At 40.4% G+C, this 23,160-nt stretch overlaps 1 protein-coding gene across 5 annotated transcripts in view; it reads right to left on the minus strand.

Moving 5' to 3' along the window:
* Nucleotides 1-23,160, minus strand: part of LOC308398394 (C-myc promoter-binding protein-like) — a 93,739-nt gene that overhangs the window by 20,615 nt on the left and 49,964 nt on the right. For 3 of the 5 annotated variants that reach the window (XM_080884992.1, XM_080884989.1, XM_080884990.1), the window contains 11 exons: nucleotides 22,627-22,771; nucleotides 21,204-21,379; nucleotides 20,682-20,782; nucleotides 19,697-19,912; nucleotides 16,015-16,160; nucleotides 15,730-15,768; nucleotides 9,894-10,027; nucleotides 8,062-8,194; nucleotides 7,413-7,619; nucleotides 6,419-6,547; nucleotides 2,053-2,194 (listed from right to left, as the gene is read on the minus strand). In XM_080884992.1, the coding sequence (XP_080741118.1) occupies nucleotides 2,053-2,194; nucleotides 6,419-6,547; nucleotides 7,413-7,619; nucleotides 8,062-8,194; nucleotides 9,894-10,027; nucleotides 15,730-15,768; nucleotides 16,015-16,160; nucleotides 19,697-19,912; nucleotides 20,682-20,782; nucleotides 21,204-21,379; nucleotides 22,627-22,771 (1,568 nt within the window). The remainder of the gene's footprint in view (nucleotides 1-2,052; nucleotides 2,195-6,418; nucleotides 6,548-7,412; nucleotides 7,620-8,061; nucleotides 8,195-9,893; nucleotides 10,028-15,729; nucleotides 15,769-16,014; nucleotides 16,161-19,696; nucleotides 19,913-20,681; nucleotides 20,783-21,203; nucleotides 21,380-22,626; nucleotides 22,772-23,160) is intronic. The other 2 variants (XM_080884993.1, XM_080884991.1) reach the window with 1 other exon arrangement.

A 23,160-nucleotide genomic window follows, 5' to 3' on the forward strand; every position in this document is an offset into this window, starting at 1 on the left:
AACATCGTCATGTTTGATGTTTGTCGTTCTTACTTTTACTGTTTTGCTTCGACCACGATGCACAGCTCTCTCTCACTCTCTCTCTGTATCAAGAACAGTTTCCCGTCTAAAAATCTGTTTTCTTCATTATTTGCTTGCTTGTTACGCACAAGTCTACCGTTGTTTACAGCTCTGTCGGCCGAGGTTTTTTTTTTCGTTTTATATACTTCCGAAAAGAAAACCTAATTTCTGCCGTTCAATACTGAACAAATTTAAACTTTTTAAAATTATGCAAAACGCTTAGCCGTGTCGCTAATAAAACCGCTGTAACTTCAGAGGTAATGTTCATGTGTTGATTAATGGTTTTCTTTCGTTTTTTGATGTACTGCAGAATATTTTTATAAAATCCCAGGCCAGGAAAACCTTCATGTTTTTCTGTGTTTTATCTTCAGCTACTTTGACACAAAGGCATCTGCTGTGATGCTCACACCTTTGATAAAGTCTTGCGTGTGTCAGCTTCCTTTTTATAGATACAAAAATATGTAAATGTACTGATCTGAATTATAATATTTCTGACTGTCAAAATTTCCCAGATTCAAATAGAATTGAATCGAATCGAATCGAATTAAATCGAATCGTGGATCGAATCACTTGGGGACCCTGTGAATTGGAATTGAATCGATTCTAGAAATCAGTGACGATACCCAGCCCTAATTTCTTTGTATGTAGACGGCAACAGATTTTTTTCACAAACAGACTGCATATAACTGCCAATTCACTCACATGTCCTATTCCCATTTTCATGCTTGAACGCATGACATTTCTTTGAGGTTGGCAACTGCACACGAGTAGTTACAGACACGGGCCCTTTGAAGAAAATCCAATTATATAAAACAGTGGTTGTAACAATTCACTTGGGTTATACAATTTGCCCAAATTTCCTAAACTGTAAATTTATTAGCAGGATAATATCTAGTAATTTTGTGTTAATTATAAGGAAGACAGGCTCAGCTGTTGCACATAAAATTGATTCATTCTAATTAGCTATTAGCGTAGACTAAAGAGTTGTTTGACAGTGCACATGTAATGGAAATTTGTTGTGTACTATAAATAAGATATAGTGCAATTGTGGCTTGTGTGCTTCTTGTGCAAGGATGAGTGTGTGCTTGTTAAATGGGAACACACAGGAACCTTTGGCTCTTTCAGACTGAATCAGCACTGAACTGTGGAGAAGAACACAATGCACCCGTTGCTAACAGGCAGTATCTTAAAAAAGCAGGGATTAGCAGGCTGGGGATTAGCATGCAGTGAGTGTGCAGGTGTTCACTGGCATGCAGGGGAGTTCAATCGCATGCTGAGATAGCTGTGTTTTAGAGTTTCACCTTTCAACTGTAATATAGGTGCAAATTTAATTTTAGGAATGGTGGACAGGTAGAATTTGTTTTCAGAGCTTGACATTCATGGATGGGCAAGTCTGATAGAAAAATGTGAGGGAAGTTTGCTTGGGCTTACAGAAGGTCCAACTGAACTTACGGTCAGATGTTTTGCATGTACTGCTGATGTTTTTATTATTATGAGAAGAAAAATCAGTAGTGCTCCTTTTCTTCTCGGCTCATTGCAGCGGCATGTGAGTATTACACATCATTAGTTTTAGTTGCAGTCCTCTTTAATGTACTGCACCTGAGCTACTAATTAACCATCAAGCCTGGAAAGCAACATCAGCAGTGCATTTTTCCTGGAGTTTGGTTGTGTGTTCATGTTTGTCATTGAAATCATAAGTAGATTTAAGCAGGAAAAAATGCTAACGAGACAGTCTGTGGCTCTTGTGCTGCAAGCTGCATGCTCAGTGTGTCATCTGCTCTGCCTGCAATGCTACACTTACTGCTTTATTGCCAAATTTGATTAGTTACATCCAGATCTTGTGGAGTAACAGTATTCCAAGACTGAATGCAAATCACCAGGGGACGTGTCAGGTCAAGGACTCTGACTCTCTTCATTAAAGATGACAGACTAATAAGAGAAAAAGGGACATTTCTTTTCTCAGGAATGCAGACTGTTACTGATCACAGTTACCTGACAGAGGGCTCTGGGTGAGGGGTGCGTGTCGTCGTAGTGCCCGTTTGAACTGCGCCACGCCCAGTATGACATTTCTTAGCTTCATCCACAGGAAGTATCCTCCTCTGGTGCTGGAGGGCCATGTGCTCTCCAGTACCGCCTGGGCAAGGAGCAGGACAAAGAAAATGAGGACGGATGTGAGGATAGGATGACATCAGGAGGGGAAACAGATTCCTATCATATCATGAAAAGAAAAATGTTTGCTGCCAAATTAATTCAAAAATAAAATATTTTCATATTCTTCTCCTAAATGAGCGTGACAAGTCTGACGAGCGTCCGACTTGATTCAATTTATTTCGACTGAATATTTTGAAGTGACTGAACTGAAATAGGACCGATCTCTGTTCCATATAAACCCATCTTGAATGAATATTTCATCAAAGGCATTAACTGCACTGGTATTAGATCTACAGTCACACTCAAGATCAGAAGAGCAGAATTGCAGCTGTTGGTGACCAAGTCACGTTCAACAGGCTGATTGGGGGGGGGGCTCCCTGGAAAAATAACAATAATAATAAAGAAAAGTGATACGCAGCCGAACAGAACTGGGTTTATCACACCGTCGTTTTTTGTATGCAGGTTCAGAAGATTTCATTAAATAAGGTCGCACTACTGAGCTGTCAGCAGTGACAAGAGGGCTAGAGAAGAACCACATTTTGTATTCAAGGAAGAACTACTTTTTAGGCTGAACTGAATGGCATCGATGATGATATCCTGAGCAACATGAAAAAAAAAGCTTGACATTTTGTGAATTGTGCTTCGTGAGGGTAGTTGGAAGAATATGACCCTCATATTGCTCCAGTAAATGTGAAGCTACAGGCAGCAGACCGTTTAGTTGGGCTTAGTTTAAAAGAAACAGAAGAGCAAGTGGAAATGATACCCCATTTCTGCCAAGGGCTAAAAGAAAATCCCTCTGCTAACATCTCTGGAACTCATTAATTAAAACACTGCAGCTGTTTGTAAAGTTCATCACCTGCTGGTTCTAGTTTCATACTGACAGTTGAACTGGCTGAAAACAATATCCCATTTTACATAATTAAAAGATAAATGAGATTTAGTTTTAAATGAGATTGACTGACTTCTTACTCTGATATAACAGTCTGACTATGAACCCAGTCCAGCCTCGTGTAGTGCAAAGACAGATCCATATGAAAGAGCACTGATGACAGAGAACAGTTGGTATGGTTTGTCTAACCCACCGAGGCCAAAAATCTGCAAACATTAAAACCTGTTCAGTTTGCTGCTGTGATGTCAAAGCTCTTCTCACTGATCATGCAATGTCGCATTTATGCTGAATGAAAATCCTTTATTTATTCTTTGACATGTGACATACAGTGGGGCAAAAAAGTATTTAGTCAGCCACCGATTGTGCAAGTTCCCCCACTTAAAATGATGACAGAGGTCAGTAATTTGCACCAGAGGTACACTTCAACTGTGAGAGACAGAATGTGAAAAAAAAATCCATGAATCCACATGGTAGGATTTGTAAAGAATTTATTCGTAAATCAGGGTGGAAAAGAAGTATTTGGTCACCTCAAACAAGGAAAATCTCTGGCTCTCACAGACCTGTAACGTCTTCTGTAAGAAGCTTTTCTGTCCCCCACTCGTTACCTGTATGAATGGCACCTGTTTGAACTCATCATCTGTATAAAAGACACCTGTCCACAGCCTCAAACAGTCAGACTCCAAACTCCGCCATGGCCAAGACCAAAGAGCTTTCGAAGGACACCAGGAAAAGTATTGTAGACCTGCACCAGACTGGGAAGAGTGAATCTACAATAGGCAAGCAGCTTGGTGTGAAAAAATCAACTGTGGGAGCAATCATCAGAAAATGGAAGACGTACAAGACCACTGATAATCTCCCTCGATCTGGGGCTCCACGCAAGATCTCATCCCGTGGGGTCAAAATGATTATGAGAACGGTGAGCAAAGATCCCAGAACCACACGGGGGGACCTGGTGAATGACCTGCAGAGAGCTGGGACCAAAGTAACAAAGGTCACCATCAGTAACACACTACAACGGCAGGGAATCAAATCCCGCAGTGCCAGACGTGTTCCGCTGCTGAAGCCAGTGCATGTCCAGGCCCGTCTGAAGTTTGCCAGAGAGCACATGGATGATACAGCAGAGGATTGGGAGAATGTCATGTGGTCAGATGAAACCAAAGTAGAACTTTTTGGTATAAACTCAACTCGTCGTGTTTGGAGGAAGAAGAATACTGAGTTGCATCCCAAGAACACCATACCTACTGTGAAGCATGGGGGTGGAAACATCATGCTATGGGGCTGTTTTTCTGCCAAGGGGACAGGACGACTGATCCGTGTTAAGGACAGAATGAATGGGGCCATGTATCGTGAGATTTTGAGCCAAAACCTCCTTCCATCAGTGAGAACTTTGAAGATGAAACGAGGCTGGGTCTTCCAACATGACAATGATCCAAAACACACCGCCCGGGCAACAAAGGAGTGGCTCCGTAAGAAGCATTTGAAAGTCCTGGAGTGGCCTAGCCAGTCTCCAGACCTCAACCCCATAGAAAATCTGTGGCGGGAGTTGAAAGTCCGTGTTGCTCGGCGACAGCCCCAAAACATCACTGCTCTCGAGAAGATCTGCATGGAGGAATGGGCCAAAATACCAGCTACTGTGTGTGCAAACCTGGTAAAGACCTATAGTAAACGTTTGACCTCTGTTATTGCCAACAAAGGTTATGTTACAAAGTATTGAGTTGTATTTTTGTTATTGACCAAATACTTATTTTCCACCCAGATTTACGAATAAATTCTTTACAAATCCTACCATGTGGATTCATGGATTTTTTTTTCACGTTCTGTCTCTCACAGTTGAAGTGTACCTCTGGTGCAAATTACTGACCTCTGTCATCATTTTAAGTGGGGGAACTTGCACAATCGGTGGCTGACTAAATACTTTTTTGCCCCACTGTAGGTACAGATCATTGCATGCTCCCCTGCCCTGGGCAACTTCAAGTATTTCATTTATTTAAATTAAATGTATTTATTTTTTTATTTTCAGTTTAGTTTTCTATAGCTATGGATCACCTCAGGTTCTGCTGTTTTTTTACTTTTTTATATGGAACTATATGAATTTAATAGGGAATGAAGGGCAGAGTTAATATTTAAGCATGCTTATGCAGATTTCTCATTCCCATACTTGGACTTCAAACACCTACAGAAGCATAAAAGAGGAAGAAAACCCACCTGTAACTGTGAACACAAAGCTTGTGCCAGAGTACAACTCTGCCACCTCCTGCCTCCAGGCCATCTATTTCTAAGGGAAAATATGATCCTCTCAGGTGTCAAAACACTACCCTTAGTAACCTTTACTGCAGCCTTGCCTCTTGACAGTCTGCTCCCACATCAGCCAATTTACTTTTATACTCCCTGGTTCAGCAGACCAGGGGCAGGTTACAGTGATAACAGGGATGTGGTTCATCCTGACACCTGCGGGTGATCGCACACCGTGTCACACAACCTTGGGGGTAAGCCGCAAATGTCAGCGATGTTTTCTTTTATCTGAATCTGAGTGTCTGTTTGCCATTGTAGCCATTGCTACAATGAAGTGCCTCTGCTTTGTGAGTGCCACCAAGAGACAGATGATTTTTACTGACTGTGCAATGAGCACAGCAGTGTGATTATCTGAATGCAATTATTTATGCGACTGCTTGTGAATCATGAATAAACAATCAACAAGGTTGCAATCAGTATGCCTTATTATCATCCAAATTCCTAAGCTATGTTTATCCAGAAGATCAAATTTGAGAAACTGCATTCAATCTGGGGCTTCAGAGGTCACTCAGAGGTCATTTCCTCTCTGCATCTTAATCTTTGCTTTTATTTATTCCTTCAGTCATATTAAATATGACATTTACTAAAACAAATACTTTTTTCATAATGTGGCCGGTAACCTGATTGATTTCTACAGTAACCAATTCTCCAGACTTTTATTACTCTGCCTCAGTCTGCACATTTATCCATCACTGCTGACAAAAAACAAGTTTCTTATTTGACAGTCGCTCTATAAATTGCCAGTTGGCTGTCATTGGTGTGTCCATGCACTAGTTAAAGTTGCAGTAAAATCAGCAGATTATTTATAATGTGCGAACAAAACAGATGGCAAGCTCAGGGGAGCAGGGAGGACAGCAACAGTGTTTGCATGTCCCAGCATTCACGTGGATCCGTTAGACAACGCAGAGCAGTTGATATCAGTGAGAGTCATAGCCTATCCATTTTTAAAACAACAAAGTGTAAATTTGTTGATAGATTAATTTCACACAAGTTCTGCCTTCATTATCATCAGCAGTACCACTGTACCTTGTTATAGTAACCATACGTTATGGCGTTGGGGTGGACTCCAGCCTTCTTCATCTCAAAGAGGACCCTCACTGCCAGGACAGGCTGCCCATACTGTCCACACAGCTGCATCAGAACCCGGTAGCAGACCTGCATGTGGATTGTTTGGGCAGAAATACTACAGACTGAAAAACAGACTGTGCAAGTGTGTTTGGACATCTTGAATCAAAAGACTGTAAACAAAATCTGCCACTGTTTTTAAACTGGATGTGATGAGTGAGGAGTGGACGACTGTGTAACTGAGGCTGGCAACTTTGTAATCACACAATCGAGCAATCAAGGATATCTTTTTTTTTATACTAATGGTAAATAAATGGTAAATGGCCTGTATGTGTATAGCGCTTTTCTAGTCCGTAAGGACCCCAAAGCGCTTTACACAACCAGTCATCCACCCATTCACATACACATTCACACACTGGTGATGACAAGCTACATTGTAGCCACAGCCACCCTGGGGCGCACTGACAGAGGCCATGAGTACCATCACATGAAAAATTAACTTCATGCTGTATTCCACATGATCTAAAACTAGCAAATGAGTCTATAAACTCATCAGAAAAGTGTAGACTTTTCTTTCCTTCCCGACAGTTAGAGAAAATACATGTTAATAATAATAATAATAATAATGATGTACACTTTTATTGATCCCCGTGGGGAAATTCTTCTCTGCATTTGACCCATTCACTCAGTGAAGCAGTGGGCAGCCACCAGTGCAGCGCCCGGGGAGCAGCGTGTAGGGATGGTACCTTGCTCAAGGGTACCTCAGGGTAGCCGTTCAGGGGATTCGAACCCCTGACCTTCCGATCATGGGGCAACCGCTCTACCTACTGAGCTATCCCATGTTTACGGCACTTCCGTACTGGCTTCACTATTTAGATCTGGAGGCTTTGTCAAAGTTTCATACACAGTCTATGATCAACAGTTAGCAGGTAATTTGGGGCAACAGCTGATGTACCTCATCAGGGGGCTGTAGCTTCTTCGCCTGCATCTTCCTGAGGACGTCGTAGGCTGTGCGAAGCGCTCGCACCTTGGAGTGGCACACCTTCACGTATGCTGGCAGGCAGATGAACCACAGGCCGTAGCAGTGACGCAGCAGGCACTTGGACCACAGCTGAGGAATGGATGAGTACTTTTTAGCAATCTTCTGGGCTGATTTGATCTCCTGTGGATGAAAAATAGAAGCAGAAATTATGCATAATTCGGTCTCGGGGACATGTCGAATTCACACAGGAGATAATGGCAAATGAAAATTACCTACGCTACTGTCTCATGTCAGAAAAAGCTGCAAGGAAACCATGTCAACAAGACAAAAACTTCTACTTGCATCTTTTTTAAATCTGTGGATTGCTTGAAGATGTTCAGTACTGTGTGCTTAATTATCAAGTATCAACTTTAAATACTGACTCTACAAAAGGAAATGTTTTTTGATGGTCTTACTTGCTATCAGCCTTGTAAAATTTTGGAGATTCTTGGAGCATGTTTGGACGTGTAGGTAAAGCAGCATGTATTTTTGCCTTATTTATAAGCATAAATAAATCAGTATGAAAATCCAAATGAACCCATAAATTGCAGTGTTACAAAAAACATGTTTCTGTTGTGCTGACCTGCTTGGTGCGTCTAAACATGGGGGCAGGGCTGGTGGGACAGCTGTGCCTGGCAGCGAGGCGGGAGGAGGGCGTCTGCAGACCCTCCACGGGGTCAAACAGATCTAAACTCAACACTGGGAAACCATCATACCTAATGAAAAACACACATTCACACATTAGTGAAAGAGGGCACACAGTTATTTACATGCATACAAAGTGGGTTGGCATCCATCAGGCTGGAGCCTAAACACCCTGTGGGGAATGGTTGCTTCCAAGGTTAGAGTGACATCAATACAAAACCTTTTTGGTAATTGTCTACAAAGAGAGCTAATAAAAAAATGTGGAAAACTGCTGGTCATTATGGATTATGATTGGGACATAACTTAAGTGCTTCTGAAAAAAAATAATAAATTATTCAGAATGAGGCATGACTGCAGAATACAAATATTCAGCTCCACACGGTCCAGCAGCAGAGTTCAGTCTTGGTCCTCACTTTGACAGCTCAACTCCTGCTGGTCCTCAGTCAGCTATTGAAAAGAAAGAACTAACCAAATTGAAACTTAATCTATTGTTCAGATTTTTCCCTGCTGTTAGCTGTGAGAATTTCCAGTTCATCTCAAGGAAGGACATCTAGTCGGAGGATTGTACTCAGCAGCATATTTGTATGTCTTTCCAAATTTAAAACAAATATTACTCGTCATTTGTGCACAACATTCGACTTTGTTATTCAAAAATGTCATGCAAACAAAAACATGCAGACATCACAGAATGAAACTAGAACAAAATACTATATACACCATGTGCACAATTATTAGGCAAGTGAAAGATTCATTTTACTATGGAACAAATCCAGTCCTCTCAGTCAAGCCAAATTGTTAATAAACCTAAAAACCTGAATGTTTAACAAAGGAAATGTTACACACTCTTTTGTTTAAAACCCAAATTTTCCCGTCGTACTTGTTTATTTTCATTTTGTACAGGAAAGATAACACATTTAATTAGCAAAGATAACATAGGCAGTCAGCCTATGGATGAAAGATGACTGCCATCAGCCTTTCATCCATAATCTGTCAATTTTTTTGTGCAGCAGCAGCCACAACCTGCCAAATGCTTAAAGAGGTATACTGTCTTCCCTGTTTGTAAATCTTAAGCTTCAGAAGGGCTAACAAGGAAGAGGGCTGTGTCATTATTATCATCTTTGAGACCTTTACTGGGTAGCCAAGCGCTGGAGTACTTGTTTTCATGCAGTTCAATGCACCATCATATGTACTCAACAGTCTTATTAAATGCTGCTAACTTTTTTCTGTACCACTGCTTGAAGAAAGTATCCTTTAGGACCTGGCAATAGGTTTGGGAGTTTATTTTAAGTTCATCTTCAATGGTGCAACTAGCTCATCCTTGATAATAGCAGCCCAAACCAGTGCACCTCCTCCACTTTGACTCTTAGTACCCTTTAACCATTCGTGATCGAGTTATGATCCCATCTATCTGGTCCATCAAGAGTCACTCTTGTTTCATCTGTCCATACAGCCTTTGAAAAATGTGTCTTCAGATATTTCTTTGCCCAATCTTAACATTTCTAACTTGTGTGTCTTGTTCAGTGGTTATCGTGTTTCAGCCCTCCTTACATCAGTCATGTCCTTGAGCAATGAACATCTCGTAATTCTGGACACTCCAGGTAGATTGCAGTTCTGGAGTACAGTGGTACTAGAGGATAATGGCTTCCTGGTAGCGTCACGTTTAATCCTTAAGTCTCTTCCAGTTAATTTGCATCTATTCTATCTATCTATCTATGCACCCCCATTCCTCCATTGGAAATGTAACTGTACTTCCATAAGTACAGTTTGTACCTGTAGCATAGTGGATGCTCCTCTCCCTCGGGCAGAGGAGGCAGCTCTGGAGGCGTGATGAAGACTGTGTGCTCACTACGCTGGGATTCATCAATCTCTATAAGCCGGGTCTCCTCCGGCCTGTCGCTGTCCACCTGCAGAAAAGAAAACACAAACATGAAGGAATGTGTGCAGGTCGTGAGACTGTGACCTGTCATCTATGACACCTGAAGGCAGTATGAAGCACCCCGTCTGACAGATCGGAAATTCCATATAGATCTTGATGTTATGGCCTATAATAAGTCTTAGCAAACATATCTTTGCCCAGTATTATTCCAAAACAGCTGATTCTGTTGGCAGGATTGTTACAGAATGAGTGTCAGAGCTGAGGAATGATGACAAAGAGTGACCTAGATTTTACTGCTTCCCTTTCCTTGCTTTTTTAAAGGATTATTTTTATACTTACGTTTCATTAGCAAACTGTTTAATGGCAGAACACAATATGACATCTGAGTGGAAAGTATCATCAGAATTGTTGTTATAATCATTACAACATACCAGAAGGGACTCAAAAATAACTATAATTACTGTTAGTGGTTTAAATGCCTCATTTCATGACATTCAATGTCATTTTAGCCCATTAAGGAGCTGCTCTTCAACTGAGTTGAGAGTCTAAGGGATAGAGGTTGTAATGTAAAGTACAGATTTTGAAGCCTTGTGTGTCTTAATATAACAAGGATACAAAAATAAAACTGATTTAATGTGACTTTGTTAAGTATTGGTGTTCTTGTTCAATTGTATGTCTGTTGTATTAGTGAGCAAATCCACTGAGAGTCTCAAATTCCTTGCTTGGCCAAAAAAGCTGATTTTGAAGTAAACAATGCTTTGAAAGTTTGAAAACTTGGAAGCTAGTTAAACACTGACATTTTTTCCCTCCTCATCTTTTCCATGTGTTTTTACTGTTTTCCATTTGGCTGAGGTCAGTGTCACTACAGCTATCATGAGCTGATACCTGGACCCTACAGAGATTGCACAGGCAGTTTAACTCCTCCAGCATGGCACATCGATACCTGCCAAGGTTTGCTGCCTATCCCAGCACAGTCTCAAGACTCCAGTGCTGGGACAGTTAATCAAGGAGAGCTGGACAGGGCCGTAGGAGGTCCTTAACCCATCAGCACGACTAGTATCTGCTCCTTAGTGCATGAGGGAACGGGATAAGCACTCCCAGAGTCCTACAAAAGGGACCTCCAGCAGGCACGTGATGTGAATGTTTCTGAGAAAACAATCAGAAACAGATATGACGTTCATAAGGGTGGCCTAAGGACCCAGTGTTCTCACTGCCCAGCATTGACCTAACTGGCATTTGTCATAGAATACCAGAATTGCCAAGTCTACCACTGGCGCCCTGTGCTTTTCAAAGATGAGAGCCTGAGCACATGTGACAGGTGTGAAAAGGTCTAGTGAAGCCGTGGAGAACATATGTTGTCTGTAACATAGTTCAGGTGATGGGTCAGTGACGCTCTGGGGAGGCATATCCATGGAGGGAATCACAGACCTCTACAGGCTATGCAATGGCACCTGACTGCCATTAAGTACTGGGGTAAAATCCTTGGACCCATTGTCAGACCCAATACCCAATACTTTTGAGTATCAGCAAAATTGACTAACCTGCTGAATCATTTTTCACTTTTGGGGTATCCTTAAATTCAGCCCTCTGCAGTTTGTTCATTTCTATTTCTATCGAACAATGTGGCATCCTTTCATTCCTAACACGTTACTCAGTCCATATCAATTCCATATTGTGTAGCAGCTTTATAATATGGACTGAATATTGTGTTTGCAAAATAGAATGGACAGATGGATGCACAGACAACCCAGAGGGCTGTGGGCGCAGAAGCTCAATAAATACAGAGTAAAGATCACTCATCCCACGCAACAAGGACATAAACTCAGTCAACACCCTCTCCTCCTTTATATATATCAACGGACACTGGAACAACTTTTCTGTGCAAGCCATCACCTAGAACAACAGTTAGTTCAGTAGCTTTCTATTCAGTAACACTGCAACTCAATTTACAACTCTTACAGGGTTAACTGAACTTAGAGTCAACATCTGTTGTGGTCTGTGTCTGGATTTATCTGACATAAATGGTTTAAAGTAAGAAAAGATGAGGCAGAAAAAACAGGTCATTTGTCGATTCTTAATGTTCGCCTTGAGGCAGCTGCATCGTTGCAAGCGGCAAGTTGATTTGGCTGAAGTTATTCCCCATTTCAAAGTGAATACAAAAAAACATTTCTATGAAATCTGATTATTTTGGGATTGTGTTAATGCATTCACTATCTACATATATACTACCTTCTTTTTCTTTGAACAATTTTTTCATAGCATACTTCAGCCTTGGAAGACCACCTGATTTATTAATATACAAGGACCATGATCAGTTTGATTTACACATTGAAAGATGAGCATATCATGCCAAAGTCAGCTTAAGGTATAAACTGGCTCTATAGAATCTCTCATAACGGTTTGTCCCACTGTCAGTCTGTTTGGCTCAGATACATAGCAAGGAGACTACACTCAGTATTTGGTGTTATGTTATTGTAAGGCTGAGTTTCCAAGACCATATCTACAACCGTATCTCTTTATCGAATGATAAAAGATTATAGGTGCCCACTGATGGAGAAAAAAAGGTGTTCTGATTTTTATTAATGAGGCCAGAAACAAATCTATGTGGGCAAATGAAACAACAGCATAATGGTCCTCATTTATCATTTTCATCAGTGACATTTGGAGTTAGTGCAAAGATTTTACTACAGCCATACTGGTAGGGCAGACAGATAAGACAAAGTGAATCTTAAATCAGAGGGTCTGAGCTTTATGGTGGATTTAAAACACCCAGTGTCACAGAGGGAAGCATCGTAAATTGAGAAGTGCTTAATGACAGGCTTTGGCGCTACAGGCAATGATTTTCTTCAAGCTGGAAAGAAGGGAGGTGAAGCACTTGCTTAAAGTTCATAATTTAGTCTAGTTATTCAGATGGTAATTAAAGTTTGATAACAACCTCAGTCAAAGCAGTGGAGTGTGGGAGTGTCTCTTCCTTAGTGCTGTCTAAAGAAGGCTTTCATTATTCTTCTTTTGTCCATTAAAGAACATCAGAGGCCAACATGATTTTCTGTGCTGCTTCTATGGGCACATTTTAAAACACAGGAGTAAAAGCAGGAGCTGTCAGTTTTTCAAGGGTTTCTACAAACCCCCTTAGGTAAGATGTAGATGAGAGAGTTTGGTAAGAGTATAGCGACAAACCCAGTGGAGAGGGTTTTTAGGATTTTATATTGCTTTGTACAATAGCAATGCTGCTAGCATTAGCCATGTGGCTAACCATGATTAGCAATACAAGTCAGAGCATCAGTGTTCCCTGCCAAGCAGCTATCCAAACATATCACCACCCAGAAAGCAGAACTTGTACTTATCCAATTCACATCCAAATTATACTAACTCTGTGAAAAGCCAAGAAGTGTATTTTCCCAAAATGTCAAACAACTTCCTTTAAATAAACACTCTGTGACTTCGATGTGGCACCATGCTCCCAAGAGGTTCTTTCCGTCCATATTTTGGATATTTTGAAATTCTGCTGTGAACTGTTTCCAGCTATAAAACAAAACATTCAGGTGGCAGGAAATCGGGGTATTATAAAAACTACTGGGAGCACGTATTTGCAGACACACTCCACATTCAAAAAGTAACATTAGTTTTTACCAAAACCCTGAACAGTTTCAAATTCACGGAGAGCTGTCTAATTAGGGCATATGGACAAATGTTTCAATGTGATGAATAGATGAGAAATTTAGAAAAAACTGATTTATCAATCTCTACATGAGCAGTGCTTCTTTAATAATGTGTATACCTTTTAAAGAGTTACTGTTACCGAGGTCTTAATACTGCATGTAATACTGCATAGAATCCCATGACTCTTTGTTTGATATTATCTTTCTTGCATAATTACTACTAGTGTTTTTGTCTTTTGGATTTAATTAGTTTTGCTGCTACAGCAAACATCTTGCCCTCAGGGATGTGTAGACTTTAACCTTATCTTCATGTATGGGACTCCTGTGTGTGGGCTGAGAGATGCACTGCGTTTTGTCTCCTAGAGAGTAGATAACGTCATCCACATTGCCACAGTGCAGAGACAGTTTAAGGGATTTAATCGCCCGTAGAAGTGACGCACAGGCTGCATCAGGAAACACAGGCTCCAGTGCAGGTCTGGGAAAACAGGGAGGGGAGGATGTGGATCCTGGCCTCTGTATTCACTTCCATTTTGTCTCAATTACAGCCAGAGCACACACACACACAATGCAAGGACAGCAAAGACTATTTCAAAGTCAGTTATAAATGTCACCTGCAAAAACCAGTGACCCAAAGATGCGACTTAGGAAGCAAAGCGGTTTGGTAGTCTTTAAAACAGCAAACACACAAAACTGAACCACAAATATGGTCTGATACGGGGACACACCCCATGAGCACATGAGGTCAACCTACTCAAAGTGCTCCCAATGGAAAAAAGGAGATGGACTGAGAGCAACTCCGAGTCTTTACACTGTCACACAAAAAAATGTGAGCCTAGTGGAAGAGCAAAGAACTAACTTCAAGCTCTGTTAGCGCTTCAGAAATCACTGAAGCGCTAAAAACCCTTACTCACTAGACTCATGAAAAATTGAAGGAAGAAATCTTTGCAGAAAACTGCACACATGGATTTTCCATGATACGGTGCATTCACTATCTCGGGACAAATTGCTGTGGCAGCAAATTTAATGTGGATGTGGGAGAATTTTCATTAAAAATAGAGAATGTGTAAAAAGGCTCTACAGCTTGGATCATAAGGAACTAATTTAAATGACACAAGAATACGTGGGCGGGATAACATGAAAGCTTAAATCATATCTGTATGGCTGGAGGGTTTTCTAAGAGCATTGAGACAAAGCTGTTTCCAATTATGACTCAAAATAATTTGGTTACATTATGAGTATCATGTAGTAGGTTTGGGCCATATTTCAGTCACAGGGTATGTAGAGGTATTTAGAGATCTGGCTGCTACGATTTTAAGCACCATCATTACATTGATGGATCTCAATTAGACTGGTATGGAGTTGTTGTATTGAGAGCATGCATTGTAGTGCAGCAGTAGCTACTGATGTATCATTCAAGTGAGCGCAGAGAGCTGTTAAAATACAATTCCAAACAGTAAACATATTCTACTTTAACAATACATTGTGAAATTTTTCACTAAAGAAGCTAAAACGTCCAATTTGGACATGCCCCTAGAATTTCCTGATCAGTTTAAATTAAAACTTGTACCATCAACTAGTCAAAAAGTAAAAACTATCCAGAGTGCGGCTAATGTTGGCAGTACTAGCACCAACAGCCTTCTTTCTTTGGAAAGACAGGAAAGTGAACATGATGTTGCACAATAAGCTGTAATACCATTTAGAATAGCTACAGAGCCAAATGTTATCTACTGCAGTTTTTTTTTTAAATCCTATTTCTGATGACAGTGAAGGCAGCAAAGGTTAATTGTCTGTCTGCTAATTCCTCAAATCCATTGCTACAATGACTTCTATCTAAGCTTTTAGGGGTTCTTTTCATTTGCTGGTTGTTTTTTTGTGGGGTGTTTTTTTGTGGGGTGTTTTTTTTTTTGTTTTTTTACACACCATCATCACACACCATGAACCCTGTTGAAATATCAGGAAGTAATAAGAGTATGAAAAAGTAAAGACCACCCAAGCTTACCATACACCATGCACAATTCCTCTATCTGTAAACAAAATGTTTCAGGATAGGTGAGAATAAAAATAGACTTACCTTGCCTCCTTTATCTGCACCCCGCTCTGAATTGTAAAGCTGTTCACAAGTGGAGGCAGAAAGGAAGAGAGAAAGGGAAACTCAAGAAGGTTTGGTTGAAGACAAGTGAAGTGACACAGAGAAGAGGGAAATCTGCTAACACTACTGTAAGTGGAACACAGTGGGGGTCCACTGAGAAAAGAAATGCCAGAAAAGAAAAGGGCTTTTTTTCCCCCCTCTACTGCATCAAAATGAATATGTATGCATGTGATATAGCATTCTCTTGTATAAAATAAAAAAGCTCACTTTATCCACACAGTCGTCAAAGAAGGCCAGGCTGGCGTCTTTGTCGCTGACAAAGGAGCACTCTTCGATAAAGCGGATGAACATCTGGGTCTTCGTCATTAGGGAGTAGAACTTCTGGTGTGAGCGGTCGCGGCTCTTCAAGAACCCTGAGGGGAGAAACATAGATGAGTTATTAAACATGGTAGTAACCTTACTTTGCCGAGATCTAACATGTCAGTGTAATAACTGAAAGATGATTTGAGATTACAGTGGGTTTACCTTTATAGAAGATCTCACTCTAACTTCTGAAAAATGGTGAGCAGTCACAAGAATAATTTAAAGACTTCTTCAAAAGGTGTGTGAGTGTGTGGTTAAAGAACCCATTATTCTAGAACAAGCTGTATGTATACTGCATCCATTTGTCTTGGTTTGGATAATGCAAGCCACAATGTTGTTAGTGTAATGGCCAATACGGGATGTGCAACAACGTGGTGAAAAACTTCCATAATAGATGCTGAAAGCTTCTAATAAGTCACTGAGTAATAAGTCACTGCTGTTATGAGACTCAGAATAGGATGGATGGTTTCTGGCTCACAGCACGGATGTGGAAGCCAAACACTTCCTGCAGTTGATAAATATTTTAATCATGACCACTTGCAATTTGGGCCTGTTCAGGTCAGTTTCAGGGTAGCCTCACGATACCATTCTCTATGTCCTTCACTACATTTTAAAACATTGGCCTTAAAAATTAGTCCACTTACCGATTACTTAAAAAAACAACAACAAAATCTTTAATGCATTTCAAACTTTTGCTTTTTTGCTTTGTGCTGTCACTGAAATGCACTTTGGATCTGACAATCTGAGTGCCAAATAATTATGTTTATTTAGTTCACATTTCTTCCAGTGACCTTAAAAATGCAGTCCAGTTATTTTTGACCTGAGTTATGACTTCAAAACAACAACAGGGTAGACCCAAAAAAGTTTATTCTTTTCATCTGGACGTAGCGTTTTCAGTTGGAGAAATGTTTCATCATTCACCTGAGTGACTTTTTCATACACATACATTTGCATAATGACTGAAACTAGCACCACTGGTGAACAGTGGGCTGTGAGGTCAGTTGTCATGACCATTGATCAACAACCACTCACCATTGATCAGTTTTGAAGGGATTTCCTAACCTGGATGATTAAACAAGGATTAAGAAAACAATAGGTAGTATCGTCAAAATAATAAAATAATTTCTATGAAATAAAGCGCCACATACTAAATGTCTAAATGCCCCTTGTCTGTACTAGAAAAACTTCTGACCAGTAAGTACGCTGAAATAAAATCAACAAGCAGCCTACAAGGCTTTAGTGCTCTCTAGTTCAGGATTACGTTAGGCCCGTAGAGAACAAAAGGAGGTTGAAATGTCTTAAAAGCAGCAGGAAAAGAGCAAGGATTAAAGTTCATTAATGCTCATCAGAGAAAGACGAATATTTTAGAACACCTCTAAAACAGAGTGCCATCAGCACACTGAGCTTGGTGATACCATTTTAAAGAAAATGGATTGACTAGCAGGTGGTGCTTGTGTATGTGTTCATCTGTTATTTAGAAAATAACCTGAACTGAAGTAAAAGTTTGTTTTTTTAAATTTACCATCTGCTTTGCAAATTTGAAAAATCAGAGTAAAAAGGAACACAGCTGCAGCGTGTGTGTAAAAATGTCATAGACACAGATGTTGATTCATATCAACATATTAACATACTTAGTAATATTTTATTGTTGTGGATATTAAGTAAAAAGTGGTCAGGAGTTCAAATGTGATGTACGAGCTGTTACATATTTCTTTGAGTTATTATGTAATATACTGCAGCTTTTCCTGTTTGCTGTATCACATATTTCAGACAGGACGCAGCCTTGGCTCCAGCTATTCTCCAGTGGAGCAGGCTTATCACCCCAACTCACTTCAACTGTGATGCAAAGCAGCTTTCATGGGCTCAGACCCACAGGCAGGATGACAACCCTCTGGAGCTCAGAAGCTGCAGTGTTAACTGACTAACCTTCAGTTTGCAAGCAGCCTCGACCCTTCAACCCGAGCATCTCCTCAAAGCCTAGCCTTCCTGCCCAAACAGCTTCTCTGTGTATTTACTCGGAGGTGGAAATGGACACTTACGAAAGCTCATGTATTAAACAACGCCATCTGTGCTTGAGGCAGGCCAGCTGTCGAGAAGAAGGTGCGACAGATGATGTGGTCTTAGCTTAAATATTCAGAACGTCATTAGCACTAATCATGCATTGTGACTGTACAACTAGGACTGGATAATGATGAAAAAGTAGAGCAAAGTTAACTTTTGATTCTGCGCACCACATTGGATGTTAACAGCCTCAGCTCTGTTGGTCAATTGTCAAGTCAGTTCCCTAGAGCTCTTAGTTCTAAGAAGGCTCTTGTTGGTTGGTCTAGATTCTCAAATTAAAATGACTCAGTAAGTCTCCACTAACTCATTAAATATCCTTGAGATTAGCCAATAGCCATGCTAATAAAATCAATGGGGAAGGCATTGAGAAATACACAATAAATCTTCTTCCCCACACCCTCCAAAAAAATCTGACAAAATTAATAGAGCTAATCTGTCAGGATATGTCACACAATTTTCTTACTTTTTCCAGAAATAAACTAAAATAATAGTATCAGCATTATTTTCTCCAAGAGCTCAGGCTGGCTTCTGTTTCAAATCGTCAACATTATGGACGTCAGCGGTCAGGAGACAGGTAAGACAGCAAGTGTATAAATCCTTCTGTAAAATGTGGTTAGTGCACTATTGTCAGAGTGATTGGCTCACAATGTGTAACACGCAACAAACTTCTACTAGTTCCAATTAGGGAATCTGGGTGGAAAAGTCTAATTAGATTCTTTATTACTCCACATATTACTAACAAATTTCAGCGGCATCAGCAACAATATTGGAGACAGTGTGGTCACTTAAAGACCAATCACTCTCATATCTTCTGGACATGTACACAATTGACACCATTATGGGACAGTATATTCAAGTTAATGGATGACATCATGGCTTATGCCACCCCTAAGGAACCCAAGACCTTCCTACTGGGTCTGCTACCCAGAGATTTGATACCAAAAAAGGACAGAAACTAGAAAGGCCATAACAAGGAATTGGATTAGCAGAGCAAGTGCTAGAGATTATAGAAGAAATACACTTGATCGAGAGACTAACTTTCTTTCTACGACTCGAAGGACATCTTTTTCCACAACACTGGACTAAATGGCACAATTACAAGCAAAGGCTTGAAGACTGTTATTTAATCCAGTCTATACCTCTTTATTTGTAAGATTCTTGAATAGTGTCCCAATTTGTTCCATTTATATTTCTGATATATTTTTGTTACATTTTTGTTGCTATGGAAAATTGGAAATAGAAAGTTTAAAAAAATGTGGTGAGTGCAGAAAAGTACCATAAGGTTCAGGCTATGTTAAAGAATGAAGGTGGTCATACCAAATATTGACTTCCAAGCTGATTAGAATTAAAGAAACTCTGTTTTGCCCAGTTCTGTACCTCTGAGACTTTTCATGTTTCTGTGTAAGGAATATGAAGAGGCCAGTGGGGTGAGGACACCAGCTAATTCATTCAGTCTGTTTCCTCTGCACATGGAGAGCTGTCGAGAGTTCAAGCTACATGTGGACACTGACATTATTCCTAATACCTTGCAAGTCAAAGAGTGAGCTAGCGTCTGTGGCTTTCTCTGAAGGCGCTTGAGTGATGGGGCGCAAGAAGGAGCGGTAGCCCTTCAGAATTGCTGCCATGAAGCGCAGAAAGGCTTCCTGGATCTCTAGCTCCAGTGTGTGGAGACTCTTCCCACAGCTCAACTCTGACGAATCGCTCATGCTCAGCTCCAGCAGCCCATCTGGTCGGTACTGACCTGAAGCAGGAGGAAAATGCATTTTAGCAGCTGACAGCACATATCAGGATCTTTAGGCTAATGTCAACATAAAGGGTAAATCACTACTTTCAGCTGAGCCAGCTGCATCATTTGCATTTTGATGAAGTGGTTCTGATCTAAGTGCATGTGTTGAAAGGTTTGTGCACAGCTGCAGTATTCCAGTAAGTAATCCTACTGTGAATGAGGATTAGTATTACATAATTACATTTTTTTAATCCTTAGTTGATATCCTTATTTAGAGACTTCCAACAGGGTTAAATGTCTCAACTACAACCTCTGGCATGCATATCAATATTCAGCACTTGTGGCAGTTACTGGCTAGATTTTCAACTTCACTGAATTAGAAAATTAAATTATTCAGATTCCTACAGCTCAAGAAGCAGCAGGTTTCATGTTCACTCAGTGGGTATGCTTCCTCAAACGCGCAAAAAGTTGATAACAATACAGTGAGCCCCACACCAGAGCAGACGGATAATTAGGAGATTATGCTTTGATAGGATTATTGCTGGCTTTCAGATTTGAATGGAGAGCTGGACAAAGGAAAGTGAATGGAGAGCAAATTGTAAAGGCAACACAATCAGTGACTACAGATGATAAAAATAGAAGAGCGTGCAATGTGGAGACCTTAGTTAGACCCTAATTATCATTGAAAGTGATCTTTACCATAAATACATCCAGAAATGAACTAAATAAACGCCAACACTGGATGCAGTTTTACAATAATTTGCCCCACCGCTTCAGCACTCACCATCAACAAGCTGCTGGTAGAGATTATTCAGCACATTCATTAGGTTTTTACAAGCTTTCTTTGGCAGAATCTTCCATGTGAGGGCTCGCTTATCTTCATGGCTAGAAAAGCAGAAACATACACTGAGGCCAACATCAACATGAGCAGTGGTTAGGCCAAGAGGGATTTCAGACCACCCCAACGTTGTCTGGCTGGTAATAAGGCCAAAAATGATGCGAACCATTACTGACCTTACCTGGCACGCTAGAAAATTGCATTCTCGTCATATTAAAACAAGTCTGACACTACAAAAATAACCATTTCCACCCAATCTCTGGCCTGATGTCTAAAGTTAGAACTCATGAGCCAGCAGCTATGCTGTCTGAAAAATAGAGGGACCAAAGGATGTTGAGCTTATAGCTTAGAAGGTGCTGTATGGATCGCTGTATAGAACAATGAACACGGTGAAGATTAAGCTCAGCAAAATTCACTTTCTTACCTAAATACCTACAGCTGTGGGAAGGTTTTAAGGATTGTGCTTACTGGAAGATGGTGTTTGTGTCCAGGTCCACGCAACTGACATCCGGAGGGGGATCATAAAGATCAAAGTAGCGAGAGTCCACGCCTACAATGAACGGACAGGGGGCACTCAACACATCAGCCAACGCCAGGGGGCACAGAGGAATATACGGGCAGGGCCAGTGGAACGGAAAAATCATCTGAGGAGGGTGAAAAAGAGCACAAGAGCAGAAAAATCAGACAAACCTCCTTCAGTGAATTTCCAGTTAACACAGGACTGAGCTATAGTGCACGTGGTCAGATTCACAGTATAGCTGAGCCATGTATAGGATTAAAACAAAACGTGAACACCATCTGCAGTGTTAAGAAAATGTTTGTGACCCCCCATCCCCTCCCTTCTCTATCTCCTTTGACCTCCTCGTCCAGGTGTAACAACAGAATTACGGTGGATACAGGACATTCCACATTTCGTTTGGATTAAGGTCCAGACTTTGGCTTCATCATTCTAAAGCATTATGTTTAACTGTTCTTTGGTACTTGTATGCTTTAGATCATTGGCTCTCCTCATTACCCACAGATGTCCTGAAAATTTCATTTGTGTGCTGGTATAATTCTTAATTTTTTCTTAATTTTTTCCATCAGTGATGACAAGTATTTCTATGACACCACCACAATGTTTCACAGATGGAAAAAGGCTCCCATCCAGGAATGCTGATTATTCCTTTCTCCAAACATAATGCTTCTCATTTGAAATAAAAACAATCTATTCTCCATCCACAAAAACACTGGTTCAACAGCTTGCTGGCTTGTCCTGACTTGTCCATGTTCTAAAGAGAAGTTGTGTTCTCCTTGCATCCCTTTACTTCAAATTGCTGTTGTTTAGTATTATCTCGTTGGGGGAAACACGGAGTTAACTTCTGTGAAAGAGCCCTTTAGGTCCTGGGAAGTTACCCAGAGTTCTTTCATAGTCATTCAGACTTTAACATGACATTTTCCTTGAGTGATTTCTGTTGGTTGACCCCTCCTGTGGAAAGTAAGTATAGGTGGTTCTATGTCATGTTTAGCATCACAAACTTTTAATGTTAAGGTCAGGCTTGGATAAATCCACACTCTTAAAAGTAGGACACCCACTCACACCTGCTTGTCATCTGACTGAAAACACCTCTATCTAATTTCACCTTCAAATTTACTGCTCATCTTAGCAGTTCACTTTTCTATCACGGAAAAGTCAGTGGCCAACTATATATTTCTATGACTGGATTTGAAGGTTTTCTTTTTTACCTACAACAATGTTTTATTGTATTTATAGAGATATATAGACAGGGGTTCACAAATGTTTTCTTGCAATTGTAAATGCTGCCATTCATTTAAATTAAGTATAAAACAAGAAGGCAGTGAAACTAAGAGCAGATAGAGCACTCTATGACAGCTGAATGGAGTTACTTACAGACACGAGAGCCTCAGTAACACTGGTCAGTACGGCCGGTCGTAGTGAATGGATCAGGATCTTATGTTCAGTGACAGCAAACACCAGCAAGGTGACAGCGTTCTCTGGCCCAAGGTTGTGGAGCAGTGTGGAAAATCGACCACCACTAAATAAATAAATATATAAATGATTTTCTTTTAAATTGTTTCTTTTAAAATCTATTGTATATATTCTTTGAAAGAAAGGCTTTAGGTTTCTCAAACAACTCTAATATTTATAATATAAGGCAGAGTTCAGACCTGATTATATAAACTTGGCACAGAAAGTAAGGTAATTTGGATTTGGTGGATTATTTCTTTGTTGTAACAACAATTCTTGGAAAAAAATGTGGTACCTGGACAAACTTCAAATGTTGATTTTTAAGTAACCTAAGGTAAATACAACTGCAATAAAAATGTTCAAACGTTAAAGTAATACTCAGCCATGGAAAATTAAGGTAACTGATACCAATAGTACACCTTCAACTAGAACAGGGAAGGCCATTAAAGATGTTGA

Source organism: Rhamphochromis sp. 'chilingali' (assembly GCF_963969265.1).
Source record: "Rhamphochromis sp. 'chilingali' genome assembly, chromosome: 6".
Taxonomy (NCBI): Eukaryota; Metazoa; Chordata; class Actinopteri; order Cichliformes; family Cichlidae; genus Rhamphochromis; species Rhamphochromis sp. 'chilingali'.